Source organism: Scophthalmus maximus, chromosome 10 (assembly GCF_022379125.1).
Source record: "Scophthalmus maximus strain ysfricsl-2021 chromosome 10, ASM2237912v1, whole genome shotgun sequence".
NCBI classification, from domain to species: Eukaryota; Metazoa; Chordata; class Actinopteri; order Pleuronectiformes; family Scophthalmidae; genus Scophthalmus; species Scophthalmus maximus.
The window spans coordinates 4,374,243-4,396,328 of NC_061524.1; the positions used below are offsets into that span (position 1 = coordinate 4,374,243).

The 22,086-nt window shown below is 42.4% G+C and overlaps 3 protein-coding genes across 4 annotated transcripts; all 3 read left to right on the forward strand.

The window, feature by feature from the left end:
* Positions 1 to 265: 265 nt before the first annotated feature.
* On the forward strand, positions 266 to 11,020 carry slc17a5 (solute carrier family 17 member 5). The gene is made up of 11 exons (XM_035605338.2): positions 266 to 477; positions 2,221 to 2,417; positions 3,577 to 3,810; positions 4,027 to 4,114; positions 4,686 to 4,772; positions 5,431 to 5,549; positions 6,827 to 6,988; positions 7,652 to 7,784; positions 7,907 to 8,054; positions 8,403 to 8,493; positions 9,020 to 11,020. Exons 1-11 carry the CDS (start codon positions 393 to 395, stop codon positions 9,155 to 9,157), a joined length of 1,482 nt encoding a protein of 493 aa, XP_035461231.2. The 5' UTR covers positions 266 to 392; the 3' UTR covers positions 9,158 to 11,020.
* A 781-nt stretch (positions 11,021 to 11,801) lies between these two features.
* On the forward strand, positions 11,802 to 17,867 carry eef1a1a (eukaryotic translation elongation factor 1 alpha 1a). 2 transcript variants are annotated; one of them, XM_035605339.2, is made up of 8 exons: positions 11,802 to 12,554; positions 13,877 to 14,055; positions 14,154 to 14,333; positions 15,072 to 15,368; positions 15,776 to 15,926; positions 16,102 to 16,358; positions 16,677 to 16,911; positions 17,019 to 17,867. In XM_035605339.2, the coding sequence occupies exons 2-8, from the start codon at positions 13,912 to 13,914 to the stop codon at positions 17,141 to 17,143; spliced, it is 1,389 nt and encodes a 462-aa protein (XP_035461232.1). In that variant the 5' UTR covers positions 11,802 to 12,554; positions 13,877 to 13,911; the 3' UTR covers positions 17,144 to 17,867. The 2 variants fall into 2 exon arrangements, with proteins under 2 accessions (XP_035461232.1, XP_035461233.1); XM_035605340.2 differs by having other exon boundaries at positions 13,880 to 14,055.
* A 451-nt stretch (positions 17,868 to 18,318) lies between these two features.
* Positions 18,319 to 21,437, forward strand: cgasa (cyclic GMP-AMP synthase a). The gene is made up of 5 exons (XM_035605336.2): positions 18,319 to 19,058; positions 19,180 to 19,393; positions 19,532 to 19,789; positions 19,949 to 20,048; positions 20,812 to 21,437. The coding sequence occupies exons 1-5, from the start codon at positions 18,354 to 18,356 to the stop codon at positions 21,152 to 21,154; spliced, it is 1,620 nt and encodes a 539-aa protein (XP_035461229.2). The 5' UTR covers positions 18,319 to 18,353; the 3' UTR covers positions 21,155 to 21,437.
* The last annotated feature ends 649 nt before the right edge of the window (positions 21,438 to 22,086 follow it).

Consider the following 22,086-nt stretch of genomic DNA (forward strand, 5'->3'; position numbering starts at 1 on the left):
TTTTTTAAATAATTATTATTACTCTTATTATTATCATTATTAATACTATCATTATCAAAACGATTTTTTTATTCCTTAATCTATTTATCATTATTATTATTATTATCATTATTATTATTGTTATTATTACTATCTGAAAATTAAAACCGGGCCTTAAAATATATATATATATATATCATAGACGCGTTTCCGGTGCCCCTCGTCACGTGACGGCCGTTGGCAGCAGGTGACGTCTCACGCGCTCAGCTGCCAGTGGAGGGAGGGCGGGGCCAGCGGTTAGCGGAGGGCGGGGCCAGCGGTTAGCTGCTAGCTGCTATTGTCGTTAGCTCCGGTCGAGTTCGTGATGCTGTAAGCGCGCCGCCGCTCCGCCGCTCCGCCGCTCACTTGAGGAAATGTCGGCGTACGGTTCGGAAGTGGAGGAGGACGAGCAGGAGACGCCGCTGCTGCACCGGGCACACGAGGACAAAGTGCACAGAGGTAAACGACACGGACGCTAGCTCCGCGGCTAACACGTAGCTGCGAGCTCGGCTAGGTTCATTTCAGCTGACGGATGTTTGTTTTGTTGTCTTTGTTGTCCACGTACTTACACAGCAAGGAGCCCGTCGTTTACGTATATAGATCTAGATATCGATATCTATAGATATCGATATCTAGATCTATATATATAGATTAAATGTATGCATTCAGAACGTTACAAGCAGAAGTTTAACAGCAAACAGTTAAAGCACTCATTATGCAGAATGCTCCTGGTCAGGTGTATAAGTGTTACATCTATTATTTATGTCCTAATATGTAAAGAAGTACTCAGAAATTCTTATAAGATAGACAACAACAACATGGTATACAAGGACAATACACAGAGATATTCAGAGAAATACACTTGTCATGGGTTTGATAGGCTTTTTGTTGTTAAATTTAGAAATCAGTTATATATATATATATATATATATATATATATATATATGTATATATATACATATATAATATTGTTCAGCATCTCTAAAGAAAATATCAAAATGTGTTTTTCGTATTACTAAATTGACATTTGTGGAAGTCAGTCGCGTAGTTGGATGGCGGTGGAGATGAATGTCCTCTGTCATATGCAGTTGTGCACATGGTTTATAAAGCCATCACGTGTGTTTTCGTGGAGCTCCTGAATGATCTTCAGAGATGTAAAGGAGTAGTGCTCAAATTAAAGGTGAAAGTTGTGTAAAACGGAAGCGTGAACTTAGTCACTTGTCACCAGTGGTTGTGGTTGTTGTTGTTGTTGTTGTTGTTTTGAATCAACGTCCACATCCTGTGCATCAGACGACATCCTCTGCTTGAAGTTAATCATGATGCCGTTTGCATCATACCATAAAAATATTGGATAACAAATATTCAAAAAGTGTTTTGGTTTTTTTTTTGCCCTGTCACCTTTGTTTGTTCTAAGGCTTTGTCCACACCCATCCTGTTCTGCCTGCCTGAGTCACGAGGTGACGTTTGCCAGGAGCAGAGGACTGTCCTACCTGACCTGGTTTTCATTACACATTTGATGAAAAAGCTGTTTTAAAAGTCACGAAATGCGTTTTTCCTCCACTGCGTCATCGACAAACAGCGCGTGTTGACAGTCCAGCAGGACAAATTCTCCCTTAGGACTTTTGTAATAATCCTTAAGATGATCCATCATAGGTATGTAACCACGGCGACCTGCTTGATAAAGACGCCGCAGGTCAATGTCGTCTGTGTAAAGAAAAGAGGGAGAGGCTGCTTTAGAGCTTCAACATCAGCAATAACCACGAGATGCTCTGGTTTTACATAATGACTTATTTTGTAACAGCAAGTTGAAGCATATTAGGCACAAAATTTGACTTAACCAGGATAAGACACGGCAAGTAAAACACTGACATTATAGTTAGTGATCATGCTGCTGTAAAGGCTTCAGGTAACATTTATGTTCATTATTGATTAATCAACTGTATTCAAAAATATTATTAAGTTTCCTGTCCTTTCTAATTATAAGGTTTTTAAAAAAGTCAGAAAAAATATGACATTAAATGATTTAACAGGTCATTAAACTGCTAAGAGATAAAGACAGTTCAGGAACACAATGGATTCATTTTGAGGTTGAAAATGACAAACAAAAAGTTTCTATTCTACAAAATTGCTTGATAAGTTTTCCGTATTATGAATTTCAGCCTGTATCATATCTCTCTCTCTCCCTTTGCTCTCGCCCCGTAGCCCCTGTGTGCGGCTCCTCCCGCTATGGCCTGGCGCTGCTCTCCTCCTACGGCTTCTTCGTGGTCTACTCCCTGCGGGTGAACCTCAGCGTGGCGATGGTGGACATGCTCAACAACACGCACCAGTCCAGCGCCAACCACAGCGGCTCGGCGTGTCCCGCCCACGCCAACCCCGCGCGGCCCAAACACAACCACACGGTGAGCGATGGGTGCATGAGAGCGAGACCATGTGACTGAGACTGAACCGATTGAACATGGCACGGTTTAATTTCAATTTAGAGAGTTTTCCCTCATTAGTTTGGTGTGGTTGCCAGGGTAACAACAAGACCAGTAAAACCATCAATGATGGGCTTGAAAGGCTCTGGAAAACGATGAATAGTGCTGCAACCCTGTTTTCTGTGGACTGAAGAATAAAAGTCGCCATTTCTTAGTTTTTCGTCGGATTTGGCAAATTCCAGTGTGTAAACCAGGTCGGTGTTCCGATGAAGTCACGGGTTACTGGAATATGATCTGTCTTCAGTTACACTTACAGCATCACAAAAGCGTTTACACTCTCGTGAAGTATAAAACCGTCAACATTCCCTCACTGAACTTTGGTTTCTGTCTGTTTACCCTGTTGTTACTATTTACAAGCTCTGCTGACAGACGTAACTACACTTACAGCACAGAAGTGTGTGTGTGTTAGTGTGTGTGTGTGTGTGTGTGTGTGTGTGTGTGCGGGCTTTGGTCATCTTTACACACTATCTGTTAGGCTACATCCAAATCACCATGTCTTAGTTTTAAAACGCATCACTGCTGCTACGTTTACGTCTGCAGTCCACAAAACTCCCGCGTCTCCGAGCGCTTAAAACGTAAACGTTGAAAACTCCGAGGGTGCGTTGTGGTCAGGAGGGGCAAAAAAAAAGATGTTTGGAAATGATGAGTGTCCCCCGCATTCGCTTCCTGATCGGTTCTTACCAGTCACAGCTCGATTACCAGCGGTGAAGGCAAAACATTATAAATACTTACTTCAAGTAGCAGTTCCGTCTCGTCGTCGGTCTGAGTAAAGAAACCCCTCGTCTCACCTCTGACCATTGTTGTGTCTCGCTCATAGTATTTTTTCTGTAACAAAGCAAGCATATGGGGAGAAGACAATCTGCTTCCTGTTTACACATAATATATACGTTTTCATGTGTGGTCGTGTGGACGGAGATTGTTTTAGTTTTATGAATGGAAACGTATTAGTATGGATGTCGCCTTAGAGGTAGATTTTAGTGGCTTTTGTATGCAGAGCTACGTAAAAGTCAAGAGAGAGAAACTGACAGTCAAATGATCCAGCTCGATGCCTAACACGGTTCTCGACGGCGCCCCCTCGCAGGCCAGCGTGTACGACTGGGACTCGGAGACTCAGGGCTGGATCCTGGGCTCCTTCTTCTACGGCTACATCCTGACTCAGATCCCCGGCGGCTACCTGGCCGGCCGCTACGGACCCAAGTGGCTGATGGGCTTCGGGATCCTGGGCACTGTAATTTTCACGCTGCTCACGCCCGTGGCGGCGGACCTGGGTGCGAGCTACCTCATCGCCGTCAGGGTGCTGGAGGGCGTAGGAGAGGTAGGAGGAGTTGAAAGCACACCGGTTGTTTTTTGTTCCATAATCATAAGCTGCACTGTAGCTCTATTTAATACCAATACTCAAGTTATTGGTATCAAACTGTTTGTCTGAGCTCCTTTTAAGTAAATGTTAATGATAATAGATAGTTTGTGTTTATATGTCATTGGTTGTGTTGATTTGTCTTTCGTGCACCTTCCTGTTCCTGTTTGTCTTCAGGGAGTCACCTTTCCTGCAATGTACACCATGTGGGCAGCGTGGGCTCCGCCGCTGGAGAGGAGCCGACTGCTCACCATCTCCTACATCGGTAAGACACGGAGACATCAAGAGTAACAAAATGGATACAGTAGAAAATGTTTTCCGGCCAGACTGGATGCCATCTCGACGACGAAATGGTCATTTCCCTTTCAATTTTTTTTTAAAAAATATATTGCTGTTTCAAACCCTTGTAATTTATTTAGTTAGTTGATCAATTTAAAAAATCTATTAAAAATAAAAAAAATTAAAATGACTATTTACAAAGATTTCTTTCAATAAAAAAAAACCGCCAAATATTCATTGGATGCAGCTTCTGGAATCGCTACTTTTGAACAATTTTACTGAAGAAATTTGAAAACATCACTGGGAAAATTCTAATTGAAATATCTCACTATAGTTAGTTCATTTAAAGTGAATCAGACTTTCTATAACAACTTGCCGTAGTCATACTTGCCAATACTGTTCGTACTGCAGATATTTATATCGTACTATACATGTACATACTCTGCACTTTACTTATTTTTTTTTGCATTTCGTTGTCTCAGTACTTGTTCTCTGTGCAATGAAAATAAAGTTGCTTCTAATCTAATCTAACGTTTGTGTTTTCTCTTCCGTCCCAGGAGCCCAGCTGGGGACGGTGATATCTCTTCCCCTGTCGGGGGAAATCTGTTTCTACCTCGACTGGACATACATCTTCTATGTGTTTGGTAAAAATGCTCTCATTACTTCAGTCTCATACTTCGTCTTAAATTTATTCTAACACATTTCTCAAGGTTTCCTTGACCGTCACATGTTAGCTTCTTAGCAGAATAGTCTTTAAACATCTTGTTGTGTGCTCATTTTTCATAGTGTTGCATTTATTTTGTTTAGATTTCACAAAGACACTTGTGACACACAATAGCAAATTATATTTCTAATGTTTCTAAGCAAAACGCACAGTACTTAAATATTTCTAACAGCAGGTCACCACAGTTTGTTCACCACACATTTCAGATGAGCTGTTTCCAGCGTCTGCTCCTTTGTTCCTCTTTGCTCTGTGGAAAACGACGATTTAGCAAGTCGAAGAGGAAAATGTGCTCACAGACGGAATCGCAGCAGAAGTCCGACTCTGTTTACTCGCTTGTCTGAAACCGCTTTTGATCTCAAATCACAGAACAGACGTCAGACACACATATTTATATCTTCAGTGGTTATGGGAGAAATTAGAAGTAATAAGACTTTGGATCAGTTTCAGGAAACCAAAAATGCGTTTTTCTGAAATATTGCACTTCTGCCTCCTGCAAACAATGTTTCACGTGATGGATGATTTTGATCTTCATATGTATCATTCTAATAAGTATTTTTTTTTCGTGTGTGTGTGTCCAGGTGCCGTTGGCGTGGTGTGGTTCGTCTTTTGGGCTCTCTTCGTTTTTGACAGTCCAAACACTCACCCACGTATTTCAGAGCGGGAGAGACTCTACATCACCTCTTCGCTCAAGAATGAGGTAACAAAAAATCATACATTTATGGAAAGTTTAGTTGAGTCATTATCTGACAAATTCTTAAAAAAAAAAGAAAGAAAAAAAAAAGCTCTCATGCATTTTTTATTTGAAAAAAACCCCCAAACCCTACCTTTTCATTTGATCTATTTAAAGGATGAACGTGGATTGGATAAAAAACTTAAAGTGTGTTGAAATTAAATTGTAAAAAAGATGAATGTGGATTTATTACCTCTGGTTTAATGTAGTATTGGTAAATTATGTATCTGTGATGTGTTGGTCTTCATCACTCTAGTCAGTAGCAGCAGTGTTTTTGTGCTTTCAGGCCATTTCCGTCTCCAGAACATTTATGATACTGACACGATACTATACTAACTTAACCTCAACATAACCTCAGCGTTGTGTTGCATAATTTTATTCTCTTTTTTTTGTCTTCGTCAGCTGCTGGGTCAGCTGCTCTATACACTGTTCGTGTTGCAGGGCTCATCGTTTCAATCTAGTCAATGTTTTACCCCTCGGATCCTGTGATGTCTCAAAACTCCAACAGCTTGTGTGACGTTTGCGTTTGAAAACTAAATTCCTAAAATGTTTGAGATAGTTGTGGTAGTGTAGTTTGGTATTATACTTTTGAATTTTTACATTCAATAATCAGAATGTGATGTGAATGCGTTTTACATTCAATAATCAGAATGTGATGTGAATGTGTCTCTGGACGCAGATCTACTGTTAATTAACATCTTCATTATAGAACAAAAAAAGGGTTTTAATCCGAAAAAACAAAACCATCCAGCAGAGGGAGCAAAAGATAACAAAAAAGTAAAATGTAAAAGAAGGGAATGGAACAAATACTTCCATGAATCATGTAAAAACACATTCTGTTGGTATTTATGTATTTTTAATACTATATAATAGAGAGTTATTCTCTTAACTCTTTCCATTTGCTTTCACAATATGTATAAGTGCATTTATATGTTGGTGCAGATATACCCGAGCTGTGGTTGCGGCGGTGTTGTTGGGCCGCAGTACAATAAGAGATCGCAACGTGATTGGTTGTACAGAAGATTAAAATTTCCATTTCCTCTGACAGTGGCAGATATTAAAATGTGGCGGGAAAAAACTTATAAAGATTTAGTGATGATTTTTTTTTTTTTAAACCAACCTTGTCGTGCTGTCGGTACTGCGTTGTCGGCCTCAGACGAACCTCGTATATCTGGGTTTTTTTAAATGGAGAACTTTCTGATTAATCCGTTCCCCCCGTTTTTCTATGTTACCCCGTGACGCAGCTGTCCACGTCTGCGGGCTACATCCCCTGGCGAGCCATCGTCACGTCTGGGCCGCTGTGGGCCATCGTCGTGGCTCACTTCTCCTACAACTGGACCTTCTACACCCTCCTCACCCTGCTGCCGACCTACATGAACGACATCCTGGGGTTCAGCATACAGCAGGTGAGCTTGACATCACATACAGTCATTCATTCGGAAGAGAGTCAGGGGTCAAAATGTTTATGACCATTGATCTTTGAAAATACCTTTTTTTCCCCTTGTATTTTGTGTTATTGAGAACAATTTAACTTGAGGTTAATATCACTGCAAAATCAGACATTTTGGTCAGAAGATTCAATCCTAATCCTTCAAGTTATCTTTGTCAGTTTCTGTAGAAAAGTTAGAATTATGAACGTAAACAAAGAGATTTATGGATGAAATTAGATTAAAACACTATTTAAAAGGAACCTCTGGAATTGAATTGAAGTACTTTATTTCAAACATTTAAAAAAATAAATAGAAATAATAAATACATGTGAATATACAGTGTATATATGATATAAGGAATCTATATATATATATATATATGCCTGCTGTGAACATCACAGCCTTTCACAAAATCATAAACTTCTTTTTGTCAGAAAAGGAGAAGTAGAAGCAACCCCCATTCTATACAATAGTTCTAATAATCAATAATCAATTATTTCTAGTGTAAAAAAAAAAGAAGCTTTTAGATCGATAGTTTAATCATCCAAAAGTCAAAATTTGTTTCTACTCACTGATAAAAAAAAATGCATTCCACTCCTCAATAATAAAAACACGTGACGTGCCGTGTGTCCACTACAGAACGGCATCCTGTCGGCTCTTCCTTACCTGGGCTGTGCGGTGTTCGCCGTCGTGAGTGGCCAGGTGGCAGATTACCTGCGGGAAACCTGCCAGGTGCCCACGGTCACCGTCAGGAAGTGCTTCTCCCTCGTCGGTAAGGAGACGCAGCCGGGGTCACTGAGCCGAGTCATGGATCCCGTTCCTCTGGTTTGTGAAACAGAGAAACAGGCATGTTGAGGAGATTGTGTTCTCAGTAGTTGTGTGTTTGCTCTGCAGGTATGATCGGGCCGGCGGTATTCCTGGTGGCAGCGGGATACACCGGCTGCGACTACGTCTTGGCGGTGACCTTCCTCACCATCTCGTCCTCTCTGGGCGGAGTGTCGGCCTCCGGCTTCAACATCAACCACCTTGACATCGCCCCTTCGTAAGAGCGATATCTTTCTATCCCTAGAATACAGAACACAAACCGAAACAGAGATAAACAAATGATTAGTTTTGTGTCAAATGTAAGAATCTGAATTTTGCAGTGAAGCATATTGTATGCTTATTCATCTTAAGATCAAGTAGGTGATTTTAGAATTCCACATCCTGGACACATGCATATTTGTTTTTTATCTTACTTAAAAAGTTATGGACGGATTTGTGTGAACATTTTTTTATCAAATATGTATTTTTTGAAGGATTCTTCACCATTAGGGCGACATTTGACATTTTGAGTCATATCTTTTCATATAGATGAGTTGGATGACTTGATTGTGTTTTATCTTTGTAGGTATGCCGGCATTCTGCTGGGAATCACCAACACCTTTGCCACCATTCCTGGCATGGTGGGACCGGTCATCGCAAGAGCCCTCACCCAAAATGTAAGAAGCACGTGGATCTGATTCCTTAAACAGGAAAAAACTGTTTCAAATGTCTAAATTTTATATGAATGATGATTACATCCCTTGTATTGATTCCTGCCAGTGTAACTAACATGATCTTTCTGACCACCACCGGGAGAAAAGTTTTATAATCCAATTAATTCCGTACCTAAACTTAAAAGTTATAATCAATGTTTTACTTTTTGGACGGTCTGACATGACGTTACATACTCAACATTTCTGCCATAATATTGAAATTTGGTTGTGCCTGCCTCAGGAAGTTCAGTGGTCAGATTCCGATTTAAATGATCGGTCAGGAAAACTTAAGGACATCTTTATGATTTGCGACAAATGTCTTGATTATTTGTTCTGGATACACATAAGTAAACAACTTTTGCAAATGTTTCACCCTAATGCTCCTGATACTGAGTTGAATCATTTACACACTAATCCAGTGAGAAATTGACTCTGTTGATGTAAATTCCCTTTCCGTTCTAATTTAATAACTGTGCCGACTGTCCCGTAGAACACCATAGAAGAATGGCAGACCGTCTTCTACATCGCCGCCGCCATCAACCTGCTCGGGGCGTTGTTCTACGCCGCGTTCGGCCGGGGAACGGTGCAGCCCTGGGCCGTCCACGCGCCGCCTAGTCACGGAGACTGAGGCTTGAAGACGAGCGCGGCGACTCCTCCCCCCGTTCGATTCTTCAGATTTGTCAGGTGCACAAAAATCACAATCACAGGGTTAAATCAACGGGTAAGAGACGGGGGCGCTGGTAATTCTCAAAGCAGAGCTAAATGACAGTGAGCAACAGCCATGACATCTAAAAGGCTATTTTTTGACTGTGAATGTGGACACTTAGAAAGCAGATTGCACTTTTGATTAAGCAGAAATGCTTTGGAGGCAAAAAGCACAGCCAAAGAAACACAGTATGCACCGCTAAACACTGTTACCACTAATAGAAACGAGAAAATGTAGCGTGCTAGTTCCAAAATGATCCCGATGTTGTTACTTTCTGTTATTGTGGTTTGCCAAGTTAACCGACATGTTCGACCAAGTTGTTTATTTCTGCCTCCAGTGCATCTCTGCTTTAATTTTTTTTTAACCCCAGAACCCTGCGGTAAAAACCCTCTGGAGTTTTATTGCCACCGTTAAAGTATTCAGTCGTCAGAAGGAGGTTCTCTTACTACTTTCTTCTTAATGCACAGTTTAGGACGTCACAAAATATGCTACTTTGCAAGCCCATAAGTAAGTGCAATTACGTTGTTGTTGTATTTGTTTTTAAAAAGTTTGCCTCAAAAATGATCGCTATCCCAAACTACACACACACACAATGGATAACGTGTTTTTTTTATAGAGTAGATCGACTGCACAGCACGCACAAACATGTATTTGGGAAAATGCCTTACAGTGAACCTTCTTAAAATGTTTTTTTAAGCTTTTTTGATGGTGTCTGAAGATTCTCAGTTATCAGGTCACTTCTAAGTGCGATATGAAGGCAAACGATTGAGGTTCTTAAAGGTTTCACCTCGTTCACAAGGCTTGCCTTTGTACAGCACTTGGTCTTTCATGTAGTCGTGAGTAAACCCTTTTTTGTATTAACTTAGTCAGAGGTCGCAGTAAAAAAAAAAAAAGGGATTTTAAATGCGTTGTCTTTAAAGTTCGTGTCCACCAGGAACCTCTTTCATGCTCGTAGCAGCCTCGAACTCAAAACGTATTTCCAGTCTGTAACACTAAGAAGACGCCGAGCCGTCGGTGCCTTACTGATAAAGGGAAAGAAAACTGCTTGACAAGAGGTTCCCGATGGAAACAGCCTTGTTTTATTCACAGGACTTTCACTTTCTGTGCCAATTCTCAGGAATCTTGTGTCATAGAGATTGAAAAAAGAAGTTATTATATATTTAAAGTGTTTTTAATCCAATTCACCTTCTACACTCTCATACCCGAGGCTGCAAACAATCTTTCTCCAAAATAGCTTACTGCCCCTTTAAGTTTCACACCTTCATCTACCACACTGAGATATGTGTACGCAGTTTTCAATTGTCAACTGATATATTCATTTTTTGGGGGACTATTTTCAAATAGCCGAGGTATGAGGTTGTCACCATGGAAGCTGTAACCCCTCAGCATTAGCTTAACTGACCAGCTGGTTAAATATACATTTTCAGGTCTCTTGGATATAAATTGATATTTGAGTTTACCCTATATATATATATACGCAGAGAGAAACATTTGTCTTGGTTGTAATTTCTGTCAACAAGTAGCACGCTCATCCCATTCAATGTGGAAATGTACTTGTGCCTTATACATTGAAAGTATGACAAAATCTTTTTGTTGTTGTTAAAGTATTCCTTCTGTTTACTTCAGTTTCACATTCATGTGGAGAGTAAAATGGACTTTTGTATGATTTATATATATGTTGACTGTAAACACACTATTGAGGGAAATTTCACCCTGGAAACATTCCAGAGATAATGTCTTAAGTCACTGTCATGCATTGTAAATACATATACAGCCATGCTCCAATCTGATAGTGTCTGGTTATTATTTTATTGAAGTTAATCTGATGAAGTGCAAGAGAAAGTCAAGTTGGGTGACATTTTTGGATATTTGTTTTACACCTATTCAGTAAATCTGGAACTTTAATTGGCTTAAATATATATTATTTTTCCTTTTGCGAGCGCCTCATTTGTGCAATAAAATCCAATTTATCGAGCTATGGCAGCAGGACCCGATGAAAAGATCCAAACTAATATTTCTGTCGAAGTAGTTAGTTTTCAGTTATGTAACCCTGGGGTTTTTAGAAGAAGAAAAAAACCTTCAAATTGCACTTGAACACAAATTGCTGGTCATTAATAACTAGGGTTTTGCAAAAAACGGCAAAAGGGGCATTTTAATTGGGAGAAGTTGTTCTACGACCACCGATTACTTTCACTCTTCACCCTGATGGAGATCAACCTCATTTACAGTACACAGTCATGTCCACAGACAACATATCCTCATATGGACACTACTGGGAAAAACACAATCTCCCTCAGAAGGCAGATCTGAGCTGGACACTGTTGACGTGATAACACATGATGTGACAGTACTGTACTACATTACTACTGACAGGCTTGCATGTTAGACAGTGGATGACTAGTTAATGTTTATTCATAATACAGGGTTCATATACGTTTTCCAAAGTCAAATTCAAATCTATTTTTTTTTTTATATATACAGATATGTGACCTGAAAACCCTTTTATTGTTGGAATGCTGATTTTTAATTGTCTGTGATTTGTATGTTTTTGTGAAAGCACTTTGTGAGTCTACTTCTGAAAGGTGCTATATAAATGGAATTATTATTATCCGTTATTGTAAATCCAACGTCTGGGGGAAGGTGTGCGCGCCACCGCACCTGACCTCGAACCACGTGACACAAACAAACAGTCGTGACGTCACGAGGCGCGGATCGAGCCACACCTCCCACATCCACCAACTGGGTGTAATGATCCCGCTGCTGCTCGCAGTGCGACTTGATTCCCCGCGATCACGGATGAAGACAGAACGTTTTTTTGTTTCGATTATTGTTTTGTTTAGAAACGCACGCATCCACTCTACTCTGCGTAAATGGCCGATGCGTAACAGTCCCGGGAAACGTATTTGCCACGAGTCCAAGAACCACATCAAATATCACATTCCCTTCTAAGTGCAAAAGGCAAAAAAATTAAAATGAATGAAAAAAAAGGATCGCGGCGAAAAATTGCAAGTTGTCATCATCGGCTTCTCTCGGCCGTGTTCGTCGGTGGATGATGGTTTTGTGTGACATCATCGTCCGGACGCGCGTCGTGTCCTCTCACGAACTTCTCCCGGTCCCTCGTCGCGACTGTGTGTGTGTGTGTGTCTGTCTGTCTGTCTGTGTGTGTGTGTGTGTGTGTGTGTCTGTGCGCGCGCGCCATTACGCAACAACCCCCCGCCTGTCCTGCGCTCGCCGCGCGCGCCACAACCGGATCAGCGTCTCTCTCCAGTGGGTCCGTCTCCGGTGCTGCAGCCGAACCCGACGCCGAGCGAGCTCTCAGGTACGACTCAGACAAGTACATGGCACAATTCATTAAAGGAAAAGGAAAAGGGAAGTCCAGTTTGATGCCATCACGCTTTCTGCGGCCGGTGCGTATTTGGGAATGCTGTTGTGATGCAGGAACGAGGGCAGGCGTGCTGGTAGGTCCACACGCGTCCTGGCGGCAGCTGATGGAGACATGGCGGGAGGGGTTCGGCATTTCCATTCAAATCCTTCAGGCTTTCACGCATAGTCCACATATTATTTTTTCCGGGGGGGGGTTGAAGGCGCAGTGCGGCAGCCGCGGTGACGCTATAACACGCGAGGGGACGTTGTTGACACCCGAGTTCACCTGAGCATGTCGGGCCAAGATCTTGTTACTGATAGATTCATCTCTCTCAGTTAAAAAAAAAATCAAAAAAATCAATAAAGATAGAATAGAATAAAGCCTCACTCTGTTTAGATCATTTAACAGAGAGAAAGAAGAAGAAGAACTTTGTGGGGCATGTTTGAATCCTTCTGTTCAGAAGTTATCACCATGATTGCAGAGTCAACAACAGAGTGTGTGTGTGTGTGTGTGTGTGTGTGTGTGTGTGTGTGTGTGTGTGTGTCCTGCATTAAACCCATGTGCAGTGCACTGCAGTGTGAGAAATGGCTGCTACACTGTCAGTGAATAGGGACCTGACAAAATGGAGGATTCTGGTTTTGAGGTGAAGCTGTAGTGTTATAGTCTGTGGCCCGTGAATGCACGATGCTGCTGCTCGTGTTGTGATCACCAGAGCCTTGTTGTCTTGACGCGTCAGTGCACAGGGGACCGGGAGCAGCGAGGAGCAGGGGTGTGTGGATGGATGGATGGAGGGAGGAATTGAGAGGAGGAGGGTTTTTGTGCCTGGCACAGTTCAGTGGCCACTGATATCGTCCCTAACCTCCAGAGACGAACCAGTCTATGAAAACATCCTTTGACCCAAGAGCCCTGGACGTCCGTAACTTCAGCTACAAACTCACACGGGGAGTGGAACAGGCAACCCCACTCGGCTCGTTTTAGGTCAGATGAGCTTACGGAAGGGGGATTCACGTCTCGTCCTTTCAAATTCTAACTGCGCCAGTCACTTGGGGGGAACGCATTAGCACTCTACTTGTGTTTTTATCCGGTGTTGCAGTGCCACTGCCGGCTCTCCAGCCAAAGTGATCTCGCAGAGCCCATCTGATTAGAAAGTAAAAAAGCTATCATTCGCTTTTTATTTGCCACCCTGACAGTAAATTTTGCTCACGATAACTAATGCACGACAAGCTTTTATACCATCTGTATATGGAACTAACTGTAACTCACAACCCTGGCTTTAGCAGGCAAGTCTGTCTCGTGACTTCAGCCAGTCGCCATGGGGAAGGAGAAACTCCACATCAACATTGTCGTGATCGGCCACGTGGACTCGGGCAAGTCCACCACCACGGGCCACCTCATCTACAAGTGCGGCGGCATCGACAAGAGGACCATCGAGAAGTTCGAAAAGGAAGCCGCGGAGGTAAACGGGGAGAGGCAGCGGGAAGGTGCCCCTCTCGAGTCGGCATCAAGATCAGGAAACATTTTTCAAATTTCTTTAATCTCATACTTATTCCTCAGATGGGGAAGGGGTCGTTCAAGTACGCCTGGGTGCTGGACAAGCTGAAGGCGGAGCGGGAGCGTGGCATCACCATCGACATCTCGCTGTGGAAGTTCGAAACCAGCAAGTACTACGTGACCATCATCGACGCGCCGGGTCACAGGGACTTCATCAAGAACATGATCACCGGGACCTCGCAGGTGTGAAACACGAGAGCGCTCAGCCGATCTGTGTGCACGCACAGCACTTCTCACAGTGACACATAGAGAACAATAATAATAATAATAATATATTGGATTTATAGAGCACTTTTCAAGAACCCAAAGTGCTTAGAACCGGCTTTCATTCCTTTCTAAATAATATTACAAGCGGCAGCAAATTAAGACACTAGGTGACAGTACAAGTTTTTCATATAGTTTCATCTAGGAAATATTAAAGAACCCCCCCAGTCACGTTATAAAGTATATAAAAATAATCTGCGATGCCTAATATTTTGTCTAAAGCCCCAGGTGTGTAATTTTCCAAATTTTCTGGCGGATTCTGCTGGTAAAGTTGCAAACCGCAACCAACTGAGCACCCGACAGGGGACACTTTATGGGGGCGCACCGCTGATTCCATTTCCGGTTTCCGGCAGAGGCTGGAAAATTCAATTCGAACGCGACGTATTCTGGACCGTTTTTGTGCAACAACCGTATTCAACACGACTTGGCAAACGTGGCGACTCACACGGAGGTCGGGTCCACCTCATGGAACTATATTTAACTCATTCGTTAAGTTGACGGAAAAAAATTGGTTCTTTGTTGGAGGTGATTATACATATATGAACAGTTATGGACAATATATTCAATTTCCGTGAATAAGTCACTCATCTTGAGTACAATAGCCAAAGTCGCCGCGCATCAGCAGCGGCAATGTGTCATCCTCCTCCGCATTCTCAGGCAGATTGCGCCGTGCTGATTGTGGCGGCCGGCGTCGGAGAGTTCGAGGCGGGCATCTCCAAGAACGGACAAACCCGCGAGCACGCGCTCCTGGCCTACACGCTGGGAGTGAAGCAGCTCATCGTCGGCATCAACAAGATGGACTCCACCGAGCCGAACTACAGCCAGAAACGCTACGAGGAGATTGTGAAGGAAGTGAGCACCTACATCAAGAAGATCGGCTACAATCCGGACACCGTCGCCTTTGTGCCCATCTCGGGCTGGAATGGAGACAACATGCTCGAGCCCAGCCCAAATGTGAGTAGGGCACGCAAAGAATAGCTATGCAAATGCCATAATCAACAAGAACGACGCAGCCTTAAATTTGAATACTAATCTGAATATAGGATGCCTAGAATTTGAAAGCTCCAGCTCTATGGTTTCGCAGTGGCTGTGATTGTGGATCTCAGCTCACATGAGACCAGCGAAAGAGTTTGAGAAACCCTTTTCCCTTACTCAAGTCCAACTGTGTTTGGTATTGAAAGCAATTCAAAGGGTCCGTCCCCATTCTGGTCATAGGAAACAAAGTAAGGCTGTAGGAGCAAAAGAAACAACCCCTGAGTGTACTCAAGTGAGCAAGAATCCAGCTTCCTATTTATAAGAGAAGGGTTGTGTCATTTAATAATTTCAGAGGTTACAAACTTGAGGTATTCTCTCCTTTCTAGATGACTTGGTTTAAGGGGTGGAAGATCAATAGGAAAGAAGGCAATGCATCGGGGACCACTCTTCTGGAGGCCCTGGATGCTATCCAGCCTCCCACCCGTCCAACGGACAAACCTCTACGGTTGCCCCTGCAGGATGTCTACAAGATAGGAGGCATGTAATGCGCCGATTAAGACAGAGATAATATTCCAGCTCTGTGGGAATAGGGGACAGTGTTATTGTGAAATAAATGCCATGCGGTCAGAGCATTCAGCAGAGTTCAATATACGATTAAAATATGCTTATGTTGTTCATTGTATGTTCTCTCTCCTGATCTTCCCTTCCTCAGGTATTGGAACAGTGCCCGTAGGCCGCGTGGAAACAGGCGTACTCAAGTCCGGCATGGTCGTGACTTTTGCCCCCGTCAATGTGACTACAGAGGTGAAGTCCGTGGAGATGCACCACGAGGCCCTGACCGAAGCCCTCCCCGGCGACAACGTGGGCTTCAACGTCAAGAACGTGTCCGTCAAGGACATTCGCCGCGGCAATGTGGCCGGCGACAGCAAGAATGACCCGCCGCAGGAGGCGGCCAACTTCACTGCTCAGGTAGATATGGCAAAGGGTTCCATTTTTAGAAAATGTTACATGAGCAATATTGAACACATTCAGTTCAGTCTGAACTATTTTTAGCTTTGAGAGAGGTTTACTGAAACGACTGATTTATATTAGGAAAAGACATGGGGTCATCGTGCTATATTCCAAGTTTGTCAAATGTCAACCACACAACACACCCGGTGTAGTTTAGACTGACACAAAGTGAAAGTGACATAATCAGACAACCATAGCAACAAAAGCTGAACAGGCCAAATATTTGCAGTGAACAGGAGGAGGAAGTAATCGTTTAATCCCCCCTTTGCTTTGTAGGTGATCATCCTTAACCACCCTGGCCAGATCAGTGCTGGTTATGCTCCAGTGCTGGACTGTCACACCGCCCACATCGCCTGCAAGTTTGCCGAGCTCAAGGAGAAGATTGATCGCCGGTCTGGCAAGAAGCTGGAGGACAACCCCAAATCCCTCAAGTCCGGAGACGCTGCCATCGTGGATATGGTTCCTGGCAAGCCCATGTGCGTTGAGAGCTTCTCCGAGTACCCTCCACTGGGTAAGTTCAAGTGAAAAGAGTTTTTTATTGACTCCCCAGCACACCATCGAAGGCTTTGCAACGCCACTGTAAGACCTAAAAGGTCCCATCTCCTCTTCGCCTTGCAGGTCGTTTCGCGGTGCGCGACATGCGGCAAACTGTGGCGGTCGGCGTGATTAAGGGTGTGGAGAAGAAGGCCTCCACCGCCGGCAAAGTCACCAAGTCTGCCCAGAAGGCCCAGAGGACCAAATGAATGTTGTGCTACGCTGCCGACCCCAAGGTCTCCCAGGGCAGGACATCGTTCATCCGACTCCATCCCACAATTGGCTGCTTCAACTTAATAATCAAAGACTGGTTAATCATCACAATGCATCGCAAAAGTATTCGGAGGAAAGAAGAACATTTAGCTCTTCAGTCCTTCAGGCGGTACTCCTGACTGCATTTCAATGAACAGATTACCATAACATACAATGTTACATCGAACTAATAGTTTTAAATGTGCACTTTTGATTTGGTTCATGACGATACCTTTCTGTGATACTGACAATAAGAGGTACTGTATATTTATCACATCCCGCGCGCTCTGGATTGCAGCTGCTGGTCCCTTAACATGGTACACGTTGTCTTCCTTTTAGTGTTTGTTTGCAACCGTGCGGTGCTCCGTAGTAGCCTGTGGCAAGAAGTTAAAACTACGTTCTTCTGAGTAATACAGTAGTAGATAAGTAGAACTTAGGGATTTGTTGTGTTTAAGCTTTGAAAAAAAAAAAAAAAAAAAACACTTAAAATTAACAAATGGTCCAAATTAGTCTTTCCCAGTGGACTCCGAGTAGACCACCTTTTGATTCCTGAAGCACTTTGATTGGCGTTTTTGCTAACTTTGCACTTGCACTGGAGGAGCTTAAATTGGTCTAAGCTACTGCACCTTACTGTAAGATGGCATGAGCCTCTTTGCAACATTAAACATGGTTCAACCAAAATGTTGGTGTGTGTGGCCCTCAGTCATTTCCTATGTGACGCAAAGAAATTTGCTCAGAACTTTCCAATCCAATAAAAAACATGTCCGACAACAATCAGCATCCTCACAATACACACGTTTGTCCTCAAGATGGAGCGATTGGTGTCTTTAGAAAAAGGTAGATTTTCAAACAATTTCTAACATGATCATATGAACTTTCATTCATCACACTCGCAGGTGTTAAATCTATCATGGGAACAATATAATAATAATAATAATGATATTTGGATTTATTAAGCGCTTTTCATGTACCCAAAGCGCAGGTACAAAAAGAAAGAAACAAAATAAAAGTGGAACGGGTGGAGCTAGGGATATGACTAAATATAATTGGCACCAAAAGGCTACAGGGCAGTCTGCCAAATAGTTAAGGGGCGTGTTCTCATACACCAACAGGAAGAACAGTAGAGTATAATTTGGACCGCAGTTTCATTCCTCTCGTTACACGATCATGACTGGCAGAGGGAGACCACGCAAAGCAGAGAGTTCTAAGAGTGATTGTGCCGGGGGCAAAACCACACCGGAAGAACGACTAAGGAATGGCTCCACAGAAGAGAAGCAGAATGGTACAACACGGGAAACGAAACCAAAAGAAAAGGGATCTACAGAGAACACAAAGGCTCCTGTGCGAGGCGCCAAAGCTAAAACCTCATCAACCAAACAACCTGTGGAGGAGACGAGAAAACCGCAGCCGCAGACACCAAAAGGCTCCATAAAGGCTACAATAACAAAGAAATGTTCCAGCACAGCCAAATTATCAGAACAGTTTGAGGAGAAGACAGAGAGGACCCCGCCGGACGCACCAAAGGACACCACAAAGGCTTCCTCGAAGAAGTCCTCCTTAAAGAAGTCTCCGGCTGACGAGGACGAATCACCTAAGAAGCGCACAGAGGCCAAGATCAAGTTGCAGCCAGAGACGCCGGAACCCGCCGCAAAGGCTCGCGCATCGCGACACGTCAGCAGAGGAAATGCCACGGCGGACTCCACCCTCCTAACAACTCTGGAACAACTGAAGATTAAGATGAGTGACAAATCAAATGCAGCGGAAGTCATCAATAACTTAACAGAAAACATAATCAAGCATTTTAAACAGAACACTCTGTGCTTTAAGGAGGTAGAGCCACTGCGTACTGGAAGTTACTATGAAAATCTAAAAGTAAGTCACTTTAGTCCTGCGTCTCCTAAAGGTTGAGGGTATATGGTCAGATGAGAAATCAACACATTTGATACAGGACTTTTAATGATGTATTTAACGGCAATGTTTTTTGTGCATGCAGATTTCTCATCCTGACGAATTTGACATCATGATGTGCGTTGCTGTTGACCGAGTGGACGTTACACCATTTGGAGACGACGGAGCCTATTACAGTGTGGCATTGAAACGTGGCAACAGCCCCCTGAAAAAATTTCAGGCGAGCACCACTTTGTCTGCCAATGACATGCTCAACGAGTTCAGGGACGAAGTGAAGAAATGTGTCAAGCCGTTTGGAGGTGAGTGCCAAAATGTGTGAAAACTTAGTTTTAGACATATTTAAAGAAAATGTCTGACACCATTTACTGTAACGCGATGTTAACATAATGATAAAAGCGACGGAGCATTCAGTTTGTGTTCATTGTTTGCTCTTTCAGAATGGGAGATGACAAAAAAGAAAAAAGGCTGCCCTGCAGTGACCATGACCACCGTAGTGCAATCTGTAACCATTTCACTGGACGTTGTTCTCTGTCTTATGATTAAATCTAGCTGGCCACCTTTTACCAAAGAAGGCTTTAAAATAGAGAGCTGGCAGGGAACCAAAGTCAAGCAGAAATACAAGAGAACGCCATATTACCTTGTCCCAAAATATGAAGGCAGTGGGAAGGTGGAGCATCACGGAGTCCTTGCGAAAGGTGAGTAACTTCTCAACTAAAGTCAGAGTTATTAAATTAAAAAAAACAAAACAGTAAATGGAATCAAGACCTGCTTCATAAATGGAAACTAGAGGAAAACAAAAAGGGGGAAGCTCCGACGTCCCCTTTCTATTGAATGATTTGTGTTTTACAACACAGACATTTGGCGGGTTTCATTCTCTCACGTTGAGAAGGACATTCTGAGGGATCACGGGTCGGAGAAGACGTGCTGTGAAAAAAACGGCAACCGCTGCTGCAGGTTAGATTTTGAATAATATATTCATGGTGTGTTTAAAAAAAAAAAAAAAAATCCAAGACCAGGTTTTCTGTGGGGTTCTCAAAGTTAAATATATGGACTTTTTAAATATCAATATGCAATCCGTTTCACAATCATGCCAAAAAAATAACAATGTATGCATAAGGCCTAGAATTACTCATTATCATTACATTTTCTTGACCAATACTTCCTACTTTTACAATATTTTATAACGATTTACGTTTTTGCTAAAATCTCAATGACCTTCCTAGCATTTGTAGCAAGCGTGTGTACAATATGCTCTCTCCCACCACCAATTCCACTTTTAGATGTGTTTTACCGTTATTGAGAAAATATTGAAGATTTTTTGAAAGAATAATTGTCATATATGCTTTATATACAGTAGACAGGTTTTCTCAGTATTGTGAGTGTATTTCAGTTGGGTTTCTTTATGACTTATTTCCATTTTGTTTCGTTTTACTCTTGTTCTTGTTTGTTGCACAGCACTTTTTCGGTTTAAATTGGTTTTATTAATAACCTTAACGAGAATTCTGAATGCCTACGAAGGCCTTTTTTGAGGAAACTGAATCCAGTGCTTTTTTAAAAAAAAATTCCAAACCCTGCATATACCCTGAAGCCATTTAATGTGATTAAAAATAAGAAATTAAATTGAACATTTTGGAAATTATCACGATCATTGTCCCCGAGACAGGACAACTAATTTGACAATCCATATCCGTATATGTTTCCCTCTCTTAACGTACAGGAAGGACTGTTTGAAGCTCCTGAAACACCTCCTCAGTCTGCTGAAAGAAATGCACTCGTCGCTTGACAAGTTCTACTCCTACCACGCCAAGACCACCCTCCTACACGCCTGCTGCGCCAGGACAAAAGACAGTGATTGGATGGCCTCAAACCTGAGCCAGTGTTTCCAGCAGCTCCTGGACGATTTCGTAGGCCACCTGGAAAAAGGCATCCTCCCCAACTTCTTCATCCCAGATCAAAATCTCCTCTCCGGTCCCGACCAGGATAGTTGCAACCTCCTGGCTAAATGCATCAAGGAGCAACGCGACAACGGCTTTCTCATTTTCAAGATGCCTGACTTGTGACTGTTCCAACCCCATAGCATATGAAATATCCAATAAGTAAACCCAACTAAACCTAAATTAGTCTCCAAAAGGTATTCGTGTAATCCCAAAGTTACTCTAATCTAAACCTACTTGGAAAGAAATGAATTGCCTTTTGATTGTTCATGTCACATCTATCACATGCTACATCTCATGTCAAGGATAGAAAAATAACTAGGCTGCAAATTAATAAAGATCATGAATCATAACGTCAAATCTATTTTACTTTGACCTGTTTTCTAATAAATTATCAGTTTATCATTCATCATTTGCCTCCCGCTTTTCCAATTTTCATTTTTGGGGGTCACTGTAATTTAAAAACATCCGTCTCAACTTGTCATAGAGCACGTATTTGAAATGGAATTTTACCTGAGGCCAAGGGAACGGGCATCCACCTACACCACAGAGGCTGACGAAGCCAAACAATCTGCAATGTGAAATATGAGGCAACATGAACATCAGGCTTTTCCGTTCATCTCAGTGGAGTCAAAACCAAAATGTTAATACTCTGTTGGTGGAAACATCAGGGACTTTTGACCAAGTGCCTCCCCAGTAAATAAATCAATTTTCAATTAAATTTGATCCTTTTTCTTTTTTACTTTATACAACAATGTAGTAAAATAAACGTTGATGAATTTCCTGCAAAATTGATACGGATTGTTGGAATTAATGGAAGCCAATGGCTGCCCTAAGGGGAATTTGATATACATTAAGAAAAATCTAAAACATTACCTCATGAGCAGTTATTTGACGTATAAATTAACTGAGTACATGAGTTAAAACCAAGCTATGCATCTGGCAATTGAGGGCTTTTGTTCAGTGGTACACAGCCTACTGTACTTGTCAGTCGTGTTGAATTTTTTTCCCTTTTTTGTCAAAGCTAAACTTATAAAAGCTGAAAATAACGTGACTCA

Bases quoted from the DNA above. Each gene is read 5' to 3' on its own strand.
- slc17a5 (XM_035605338.2), top strand. From the start codon at position 393: ATGTCGGCGTACGGTTCGGAAGTGGAGGAGGACGAGCAGGAGACGCCG. The intron at 4,773-5,430 runs GTAAAAATGCTC...GTGTGTGTCCAG, and splicing joins ATACATCTTCTATGTGTTTG to GTGCCGTTGGCGTGGTGTGG. The intron at 5,550-6,826 runs GTAACAAAAAAT...CCCGTGACGCAG, and splicing joins CCTCTTCGCTCAAGAATGAG to CTGTCCACGTCTGCGGGCTA.
- eef1a1a (XM_035605339.2), top strand. From the start codon at position 13,912: ATGGGGAAGGAGAAACTCCACATCAACATTGTCGTGATCGGCCACGTG. The intron at 14,056-14,153 runs GTAAACGGGGAG...CTTATTCCTCAG, and splicing joins TCGAAAAGGAAGCCGCGGAG to ATGGGGAAGGGGTCGTTCAA. The intron at 14,334-15,071 runs GTGTGAAACACG...CCGCATTCTCAG, and splicing joins TGATCACCGGGACCTCGCAG to GCAGATTGCGCCGTGCTGAT.
- cgasa (XM_035605336.2), top strand. From the start codon at position 18,354: ATGACTGGCAGAGGGAGACCACGCAAAGCAGAGAGTTCTAAGAGTGAT. The intron at 19,394-19,531 runs GTGAGTGCCAAA...TTGCTCTTTCAG, and splicing joins ATGTGTCAAGCCGTTTGGAG to AATGGGAGATGACAAAAAAG. The intron at 20,049-20,811 runs GTTAGATTTTGA...CTTAACGTACAG, and splicing joins AACGGCAACCGCTGCTGCAG to GAAGGACTGTTTGAAGCTCC.